This window comes from Bos grunniens, chromosome 28, assembly GCF_055505025.1.
Source record: "Bos grunniens cultivar Pamir isolate PY7600 chromosome 28, Bosgru_T2T1.0, whole genome shotgun sequence".
NCBI lineage: Eukaryota > Metazoa > Chordata > Mammalia > Artiodactyla > Bovidae > Bos > Bos grunniens.
Window position 1 is genome coordinate 2355029 of NC_141192.1, and position 11078 is coordinate 2366106.

General features: G+C 45.1%; 1 protein-coding gene across 1 annotated transcript; it reads right to left on the reverse strand.

Moving 5' to 3' along the window:
• Positions 1 to 395: 395 nt before the first annotated feature.
• Positions 396 to 10008, reverse strand: C28H10orf53 (chromosome 28 C10orf53 homolog). Its single transcript, XM_086381122.1, has 3 exons — positions 9912 to 10008; positions 1424 to 1543; positions 396 to 757 (listed from the first exon to the last, which is right to left on the reverse strand). Exons 1-3 carry the CDS (start codon positions 10006 to 10008, stop codon positions 693 to 695), a joined length of 282 nt encoding a protein of 93 aa, XP_086237248.1. The 3' UTR covers positions 396 to 692.
• Between the last annotated feature and the right edge of the window lie 1070 nt (positions 10009 to 11078).

The window sequence follows — 11078 nt, forward strand, 5'->3', positions numbered from 1 at the left end:
AGGAAATGGGGAGCAACTTTCCCCTTCTCTCCTGGCCTCTTTTGGGCCCTCTACAGACCAGCCTGTGGGTCTGGCTAATGCAAAAGAAGGCAGAGATCATTTGCTTGTTTTAAAGGAAAATAACTAGATATTTGCCATTAGGTAATTGTATAGCATGCATGTATATAGCATGTTGAATATTATTCCCCTGGGAGCAAGAAGTCAACCTGTAGGAATAGGCAGGTTTCCAAATACTGACATTAACTTTTGGTTCAGACTTTCAAAGCCCAGTATCCTCCCGCCCACCATCCCCCTCCTGCCTTGTCTTTAATTTTATCACTTCCTAGCTCTTCACTTACTGTAGAGTGGAGCCTCTGATGCTTCTGGCAACTTTGCGTTATTAGCAAGGGATGGCGTTTTGTTATTAGATTGCATTTTATTATTTCCTTCAGCTCGATGTGTACCTGATATTGGAGGGCTCACTCTCCCTATGGGTTGAGGTTGAGAGATGCTGCAAATGGTGAGGTTTATTACTTTTGTGGGCTCTGTTTCCTTGCAGCCAGGTGAGAAACCTATGCAGGCTGAAGGACGGGGGTGCTGCCTTGTCTGAGCCCAGCATCCAAGGCCTGGAATGGCTGCTTTTGTCTGAACTGAAGAATGGCCGGAGGCAGCTGCTCTTCTGTTGACACGAGATGCCTGTTCCCACGAGAAGATCAGTAGGCATTTAGTACAGCTATCCTGGCCTCTCTGCACAGTGGGTCTAGTTTACCGTCACCTCCTAGGGACATAGATATAATTTTATTTTAGCCAGCTTTATATATTTTACAATGTCATGTCATAGAAGACATACACACAGCTTCTACTAGGAGAGCATTTCTGAAGGTTCCAGGTGTGTAAACTGTTAACTAGCCTTTAATAGAGTATTAGTGTATTGGGAAAGCTTTTACTTTGAGCGGAGTGAGGCATGCACAATGCCAGCCTGCTAAGCCAAAAGCTCTCTGGGGCAAAGAAATCCATAGACTGTGGCTGATGATGCCATGCACTGCCAGCATATTGACTCTGATTGTCTTAGCCAGCCTAGATAAAATAATCAAATGGAGCCAAAACCATTTTCAAAGCAAGTAATAATAAAATGCACATTATTAAAATGAAAAGCAACAACACAAAACAACCTATTCTCCCTAAATGCGCGTGGCCCCATTTGTAGTCCAAAGCTAAATTTCATTTTCTTTCCAACCCTCTTCTGTTCTCACGTCCCATGAAGAAGCCCAGGGCATCACGCCCTTTATTGTGCGTGGTTTAGGATGCACTCATTCGTGCGTGACAGAGTAAGAATTTAAAACTGAGAAAGAAACACAGTTTGAATCTGGGCGGAACACAGTGACTGCTAAACTGGAAATGGACGTGCCCTAGAGAAAGCAAAGTGCTGGCGGGAAGGGTTTACCAAACTCCAGGTCTTTGATGTTGCAGCGGAAGACAACTTCTCCATTCACCATGAGCTCCACCACATTCCAGTCTTCTATCTTCTCCAGGAGGACCTGGTGTCCATCTTCAGCCAACACAGCTGGAAAAGATGGAGAAGGATGTGGGTGCCATGGGGACAGATGGACCTGACATGCAGATGTCTTCACGGATGTCCGCGACTGACATGCAGATGTCTTCACGGATGTCCGCGCTGGCCTGCTCTCCAGCTGTTCATGGCCATAGCTCAACATCCCTGGTGGGTGCCCACCTGGTACAGCCTGACATGCCCTCCGCTCTGCTGGGAAGCACAGCCAGAGACCTGAGAAATTTTGGTTTGGGTTGTGATTTGTGCCAGAGCCACATGCTCAGTGAAAATATGAGCTTTCTTTAGGAAGAGTTTTTGAGTGATACTCGGTGTTGGAGGGGATATAGGAAATTAGGTAAATTCTTATCCTGATGATGGAAATATCAGTTGGTCACTTTTCTGGAGGGCAATTTGGGAGTAAATGTCAAAAGTCTCAAATGCCTTAAAAATTAGAATTAAAAAAATGATTTTAATCTCTGATCCAGGAAATTGCACTTACAAAAAAAAAATCAGAAATACAGGCAGACTTTTACAACAATAAGCTCCTTTCTGTCGGAATATACTATTAATGATGAAATACTGTGAATCACTTACATGCCCAATAATAAGAAGATGGTCAAGTAAATGGTGGTAAAGGCACATGATAAGATTTTATTTTGACATTTTAAAAAGTCTATGAATTTTTAATAGCAAGAAAAATATTTGTAATATAAGCAAAAAATCAGGGTTACATTTTAAGATGTATTAAAAATATGTATTCAGTGTAATGAAAGTATATGTGTATATTAGGAAAAAGGGAACTATCCAGTGGTTATCTCTGTGGTGAGATGATGAGAAACTTAAAAAAAAAATTCTTTTAGCATATTCTAGGCTTTTTAATAATAATGAGAAAAAAATGCTTTCAGAGTTAATGGACTACATTTTTATTCTCCCCTTTGGAATCTGCATTTTAGCTATTACATTCACCAGTGCCTTCCCTAGAGATAAGCTATGGGAAAATTGTTATTTATTTTATAAAAAGTTTATTCTTTATTATGGAAATGTAAGGGTGTATGAGCTTAGGAGAAATGGTGTGCATGGGGCAGCCTGGAGCTCTGTTTTCTCCAACACATTTCTCCCCAGGTCCTGATATCTTCACACTATAACCCCCATGTTGGAGTTTGTGCACTAAATCACCACATTTGGCAGTCTTTGTCGGTGAGAATTTTGGTGAGGACAGAAAGAGAAATCAGATGGGAGGACGGCATGTTTTTCAAAGTTTCAGCATCTCAATCAGGCCTAGGTGGAGAAAAGCCAACATTATGATAGTTAATTGCATTTAATTACAGAGACAATTGCTGTTTCAAAACGCTGGCGTGTCCACTTCTTCATCTTTCAATCAGTTCAAGAACATCCAGCCCCAACTGTGAACATTTTGATTGTGTGATTTTAATTTCACTTCTGGAAAGGAACTTCAGAAAGCAACTCAGCGAGGATCTCCATTAGCAAGATAGCACCCCTTGGGCACCCAGGGGTGGCCCTAATTGTCCTCGTGTCTGCTAACATCTCTCTCTGCAGAACACCCACGTCTTTGGCATATTTGTGTTATTGCATTCTTTTTCAGTGTCTTATGCTTAAACCCTTTGGAGGGAGGCACTCAGTTTGGAGCAGGGACTTATTTAAATGAAGCTGTCCGCCCAGTTTGGAATAGTGAAGGGATTTTCTAGGGCATAAAGACATAAAAACTGTCTATAGACGGCTTTCTGGGGACCCTGTGCCCCCTGGCAGTGCCTGCTCCGGAGAGGGGAGCACAGCCTGAAAGGGAGAGGCTACCAACTGGTAGGGGGAGGAAATTTGGTTTTCACGACCCTGGTTGTGCATTGTCTGAAGACACTCCTGGGACGTGTAGTTCAATTTGACTGGAAAAAATCAGGAACAAAACAGCTTCTGCACTCTCATCTTACACTCCACCTCTATCTTAATAACCCCCAAGCCTGGGGGTTCTGGAGAAAAGGCGCGCAGGTTCTGTCTGGGGCTGGCCTCTGTGACTACAGGATAAGGGACGAGAGGCTTTGTAGGAGATCTGGGAAGACGTGCCCACCCCCCCACGATCTGACATGGTCCTTTCTCTGCGGGGCACATCTGGCCGAGCCCCACATGAGCCTCTGGATTTGGGGTTTGTTTTATGAGAACAGTGGCAGTCTTTTCACGCAAGGTATACCTAAGACGTCGGGTTTCATCTACCAAATAACCCACCCTGTGGAGGTGGCGGGTGGTGCTGAAAAATGGAATCTGCCTCAATATCTGAGCAGATGAAGTCTCCCAGGAAGAAGTCCTCATAACAGTCCTCTTCAATTTGCCTTATAACGCTCTCTGTTTCCTTCACTGGCCACAATCCATCTCCCTCCGGGGCGGGGAGGGGCCTGTTAATACAGCTCACTGAATAAACAGACTCATAATGGCACTGGACACCTCCAAGGACCCTTTTGACATAAATCTGCGTCTTATTAAAGGGATAAGCCACCTCGGCGTCTACATTGTCTACTCATCCTCAGATGCCCATCCCCTTCTCACCAGTCCACAGTCCAGGGTGTGTTGAGCCTGGCGGTGGGGCAGCGAGCACAGGCTTAAGGGATCAAACCCAGAGAAGCACCAGATTCCTGCGGTTCATCCAAATGCCACCTCTCTACGTGGAAGACCCATTTTTCCCCTATGAGCTGCTATGGTTGCCTATTCAAAGAAAGGTCAGATAAATATACTCTGTGCAACAAAGTCTTTGCAAAGGCAGTGGCTAAACTCCAGCATAAATCAACCAGAAGCTCTAAGGCCACCTGCAGATAGCCTGACTCTTTGAAGTGGCACCTCATTCTTCATGGGGGAGCTGGGTGAACTGGAGGGATATGGAAAAGCCTCCCTCTTCTCAATACTGGTGGAGCTGTGTGCCATCTACAAATGATTTAGGAAGTCAAGGCAGACAAACAGGCATCTCCCCCTCCTCTGCTCACCACAGATGCAAAGTCGATGACATTAACAGGTGCAGTTAATGCATAACTAGGGACAGGAGGATGGCACCCAGATCATCTCAGCTAAATAAGGACGGATTCTATTCTCCTGAGTCTCTGTCTCTGTAGCAGGTCATTTGGCAGGCTTAAGTACAGCAGGCAAGGGGTAACTGTGGCTAGGGAAATTAACACTCTTTGTTAAGTATGAGTTGGTTTAGTTTCATCAGTCTTGAGGCCATAGTCAGGATATATTTGCTGAGCTTTTATAATTCATGGTAAAAAAAGAAAGAACTAAATGTTTCAGATTGCTTAGGGCAGGGTAAGTTCAGGAGAGATCAGGCATATTTCCAAAGCCAGCAGGGTTTCGGGAAATGATGGAGGACTACGATTTTTAGAGAAACGCACAGAACGTGAAGGCAGGTGTCACAGACACGGGTCTGCAAAGGCACCTCTCTGTGCCTGGTGTGATGTGCGGGCCTGTGTGCTCAGTCCTGTCTGACTCTTTGTGCACCCCATTGACTCTAGCCTGCCAAGGTCCCCTGTCCATGGGTTTTCCAGGCAAGAATACTGGTGTCGGTTGCCGTTTCCTCCTCCAGAGGATCTTCCTGACCCAGGGATCAAACTCACATCTCCTGTGTCTCCTGCACTGGCAGGTGGATTCCTTAACCACTATGCCACCATGTTAGTTGGGTCTAAAGTGATGGGGGAGTGTTGGACAGAGAAAGGGGAGCAGATGCTCCCTGCTTTGCTTCTGTTAACACCTCAGAATTCGTCACTGGCCCTCAGTAAATATTGGCTGAGAGTATTGTATAAATTACCATTCAGGGATATACAGAGCTAACTTTAAAAATCAACCACCTGCTGACACCTTGCAATACTCAAGTCTCCTTCAACCATAAAAATTCTCCCTTCAATTTTCTCAAAATACTCCCTCCCCTCCCCTACTGTGGGAAGAGCTGCCTGGACTGTTTGTTTCCTCATCTTCACCCACTCCCTCACCTCCTGCTGCTGCAGCCTCAGCCCACCTTCTGAACTTAAACTGTCAGGGGCGAAGACCCATCAGTACCTTTGATGACTCACACAGTTCTTCCCCCCAACCTTCCAGCAGACTGATGCTCAGACCTACCTCCTTTCTTGCTTCTTAGAATACTTGGGCTGCCAAAAAGTATTTTAAACTCTCAGTTTTATCAGATGATAAATGTAATGCAGACTAGTGATTTCTCAAAAACCTTAAAAATTACAGAAAATAAAGGACAAAAATTTAAAAATCACTTATAATACTTCCTCCCCTCTTTGTCTTTTTCAGTGGAAGCGAGCTCATAGTGTAGATAAAATTCAGGAGTATGCTTTATTCTTTTAACACTGTGCTGTGGTGATCCAGCCTGTCAGTATACACAGATCTGCCACAGTGGGCTTCACGTGATGGATGAACCGCAATATATCCAGCCGTTCCTTTTTCTGGTTGTTTCCAACTTTTCACAATGACCAAGGAATGCAGAAAACGCTCCTGGGCACGCTTCCACGTGTGTGTGTGAGCTTTTATGTATCTGTGTAACTGAGGAATGGAGCAGCTGGATCCCACAGTGTATGGTTAAGTTTCAGGACACTGCCAGCTTGCCCTTCAGAGTGACTGTGCCAACTTCCCCTCCCATCACAGGGCTCTGAGAACGCTCTTTTTCTATGTTCTCCATCAGTCATGAATTCATCTTTTTCTAAAGGTAGCTCCTGCTAACAGTGTGGTGGCCATTCGCCATTTTCTCTTGGAATTTGTATCTTACCCTACGCCTCCAGGTTGTCTGTCTTTCCCGCTCAGCGGGACCCCTGCCCCACGTCCTGTGGTCTGCCCAGCTCCAGCTTCCCTTGTTTCCTCCACAGCCTCACCTTCTGTGGTTCCAGTGTTCAGCTCTATGCAGCTTCATCTTAACTAAGATTTATCCATCCTTAAGATAATCCAGGCACAGTTTCAGACTCCAGGACACAGTGGAGAATAGAGCAGACAAAAATCCCTGCTACCCTGAAATCCTGGTAGGAGAGAAGGGTAACAAGAGAAATAGGCGAAACATTGCTATGTTGGATACTAATGAGCACTAGGAAGAAATAAAAGAGGAGGGAAGGGAGATAAAGAAGATGGAGGCAGAGGGAAGTGTCGACATTGTCAATGGAGGTGCTCAAGAAACACCTGTCCATGAAGGTGACTTTCGAGAAAGACCTGAAGGCCGAGGGAGTAAAGACCAGGCAGGAATGTGTAGAAAGAGCATCCCAAGTACAGTACTTCCAAGCTCCAAGGTAAAAGTGGGCTAGGTGTGTTCAAGGTCGGCGAGGAGGCTGGTACAGCTGGAGTAGAGTGAACAGGAGGGGAGGCTAAGCAGCAAAAGGAGGAAATGAGGTTACGGAGGCCGTGTGGAGCCTGGCTGTCCACTGTAAGCCTTTGGCTTCTCCCTTGAGTGAGCTAAGAGCAACCGCAGTGTTCTAGGAGGCAAGGGCCGCACTCTCACTCAGGTTTAGTGGCATCGCCTGGCTTTGGGGCTGAGAACAGACTACAGCAGACAAGGTGGTCACAGGGCACTCAGGAGACTCAGTGAGGAGGCCAGGGCAGTGACCCAGGCAGGAGATGACTGACACTGGTTTGGACAAAGAGCCAGAGGGTGGTGGGAGGGAAGGTAAGACAGGGTTGAATTCTGCAGGATGCTTTGAAGATAGAAGCAGCAGGATGTGCTGCTAGACGAACGTGGGTGTGAGGGAAAGGGAGGCGAGAAGGATGCCTGCAGGGCTTTTGGTTTAAGCGGAAAGAATGGCTCTGCTGTGAACCGAGATGGAAAAATGCAGGAGAGACTGGTGAGCACTAGGGAGGCTGGTTTAGGAAGCCTACCAAGCATTCCGATGACAATGAGAGGTCCTGCTTGCAGATACATGACTTGCAAACCTGTTCTCCCATTCTAGGTTTTCTTTTTACTTTCTTAGTATTGTTCTTTGAGGCACAAAAGTTTTCAATTGTAATGAAGTTCGATTGTTCTATTTTTTCTTTTGTTACTGATGCTTTGATGTTTAAGAAATGCTTGACAAATCTAAGGTCATTCAGATTTGCCCTTAAGCTTTCCTCTAAGAGTTTTTTAGTTTCTAAATTTAGACCTCTGATCCGTTTTGAGTTAGTTTTTAAATATGGTATAAGAGTCTCAGATCAGATCAGTCGCTCAGTCGTGTCCGACTCTTTGCGACCCCATGAATCGCACCACGCCAGGCCTCCCTGTCCATCACCAACTCCCAGAGTTCACTCAGACTCATGTCCATCAAGTCAGTGATGCCATCCAGTCATCTCATCCTCTGTCGTCCCCTTCTCCTCCTGCCCTCAATCCCTCCCAGCATCAGAGTCTTTTCCAATGAGTCAACTCTTCGCATGAGGTGGCCAAAGTACTGGAGTTTCAGCTTTAGCATCATTCCTTCCAAAGAAATCCCAGGGCTGATCTCCTTCAGAATGGACTGGTTGGATCTCCTTGCAGTCCAAGGGACTCTCAAGAGTCTTCTCCAACACCACACTTCAAAAGCATCAATTCTTCGGCGCTCAGCCTTCTTCACAGTCCAACTCTCACATCCATACATGACCACAGGAAAAACCATAGCCTTGACTAGACGAACCTTTGTTGGCAAAGTAATGTCTCTGCTTTTGAATATGCTATCTAGGTTGGACATAACTTTCCTTCCAAGGAGTATAAGAGTCTAATTTTATTCAAAAGATATTCATGTGGACATCCAGTTTTTCCCATAAAACTTGTAAAAGAATAAAAAATGTGCCCATTGAATAGTCCTGACACTCATGACAAAAGTCAATTGACTGGAAATGTGATGATTTACTGTCCGGATTCTATTCCATTGCTCTTTATGTTTATCCTTATGAAAGTATCATGGTATTTTGATTACTATAATTTTGAGTAAGTTATGAAATCAGCAAGTGTGATACCTCCAACTTTGTTCTTTCTCAAGATCGTTTGGGCTAGTCTCAATCCCTTGAAATTACCTATGGATTTTAGGATGACTTTTTCCATTTCTGCAAAAAAACCATCACCAAGATTTTGATATGAATTGCATTGAATCTGTACACCACTTTGAGAAGTATTGTCATCTTAGCACTATTAAGCCTTTAAATCCATGCCCATGGTATATTTTCCCATTTACTTTGATTTTCTCTCATTTCTTTTTGCAATGTTTGTAGCTTTCAGTGTATAAGATTTGCATCTCCTTGGTTAAATTTGGTCATATGTGTTCTGTTCTTCTAGATGCTATTGTAAACAGAGTTGTTAGTTTCCTTTTCAGATTGTTCATTGCTAGATATAGAATTACAACTGATGTTTGTGTGTTCATTTTGTATACTTAAACCATGCTGATTTTACGAGCTCAAGCAGTGTTTTTGTGAACTCTGGGGTTTTCTAGCCAGACACTGGCTGGATCTGAAGCGCATCCTCCTGACCCGCTCCTCCCATCTCCATCCTCTTAGGGAGCACCAATGCTTTTACTTTAATCCACCACCCCTTTATGGCCGTTCTGGCCCAAGCTACTGTTATCTCTCCTTTGGACCGCCCCAGCAGCCCCTCATCTCCCTGCTTCCATTCCTGGCCCTCTAATCTGTCCTGCGTGCAGCAGCCACAGTCTCATTCCCCTGCCTAACACAATGCAGCCTGCTGGATCTGGCCTCTGTCCACCTCTTAGCCTCATCCTCCCATCAGTTCAACAAAGACACAGGTCATTTGTTCATGCTTGCAGCTTTTGCAGACATCGGTCCCACTGCCTGGAATGCTCTTCCTTCCTTTTCCCTAGTTAGCTTCTCCTCATTCTTTAAAGCTCAACTCAAATGTAATTCAGGCAAGTAAGTCTAGTTCTCTTTCCTCTCCCCTCCAATTACGGCCAGTGGGAGGTCCCACTATGATTATGCTGCTCTATCAGAAGCATGGCACAGCTGACAATTAGTAGCGGACAAGGACACACGCACTTCAGGGTCTTGCATCTTGTTCGCCGGTGTGTCCTCGGTATCTGGAAGAGTGTCCAACAAATACAAGATGCTCAACAAAGGCTTATTGTATGGATGGAAGATCGAGGAATAGACTCTCTGCCATTTTCCAGCCAAGTGACCTTGGAAAAGTCACTTAATACTCCTGATCCTCAGTTCCCCAATGTGTAAAGCAAGGCATGTAATCTCTCTATTCAGGAAATTTGCTACTCAGCACCCAGTGGGGTCACCGTGTATGTCTGTTCTTCCCTTAACACTAGGCAGCAGGGGTTTAGGGAAGACTTCCAGAGAAAGTAGGAAGGAAGGAAGTCTAGGCAGAGGGCACAGGCTGCACGGATGCTCAGAGCCTGGGGTGCCCCTGAGCACGGGCAGTTGGATGGCCCTTTGGCGCTCGGCTGCCTACCTAGCAGGCCCTCCAGGCGATAGGTGCGGTGCTCCACTGGCAGACCGATTGAGCTGTATGGCCCATAGCGCATGATGACCTGCGCGTTCTCGGGCATGCCAGGCCTCTAGCTGGGGTTACAGCGCAATACACACTGCTAGGCAACTGCTCTTCTGGCTTTAGGCGGGGGTGGGCGTGGTCACGCGGGGTGGGCGGGGCCACAGAGGTTGTGGGTGGAGCTGGAGGACCTGCACCCCAAATGACCAACCAAGTGCCTGGCGTGGGGACTGGGGATGAGGAATCTTGAATGCCTGCACCTACTGTGTGCCTACTTCTGAGGTGCAGAAAAATGTAGTGATGTCGGAAGCCACTTGCTCTCGCAACCCTCACAAGCTGGTAAACACGGTATTTCAACCTGGTGTGGCAAGTGTTAATGATAAATAATAGCACTTAACGACATATACAGCTAGTTACATAAAGTTTATGTCAGGCGACAAGCTAACACGTTCAGTGTTATCTCATTTAATCATTTTGCCGTTCTTATGAAGTAGGTTATGTTTTGTATTTACAAAACAGAAGCTTGGAATGGCCAAGTAACCTTCCCAGGCAAGTCAGGCACATGGTATAAACAGGAAACCTCTGTAAGGTCTGTATGATGTCTTTTTATTTCTCTAGCCTGGTATTTGTTGGAACTCTTGAAACTGTGAATTTAAGTCTTTCATCTGTTTTTGGACAATTTTGAGCCATTATCTCTTCACATATTGCTTCTGGCCCCTTTGCTCACTTTTCCAAGACTCCAGTTAAATGTATGTTACACTTTCTCAACGCATTCTCATTGCATTCCCATTGCATTCCCACGGTATTATTCTCACGGTCTCTTCTCTCCTGCATTTTTCTTTCTTTCTTCCATGCTTCATTTGGGATTGTGTATGTGTGTATACATATGTTCATTTTTGCTTGTAATCCAGTTTATTAATTTTCTCTGCAGTTGTGTCTTAAATGCTATGAAACCCATCAATCTCGTTCATTATTTCAGCTGTTTATTTTTCAACTCTAGAATTTTAGTTTAGTTCCTTTTCAAATTTGCTGTGCCACTTTTTTATACAGTTGAATTTCTTGCCAGGTTTCTTAGGCCTGGTGTTATCTTCTTGATCATTATAAAAATACTTGTGTTATACTCTGTGCTTG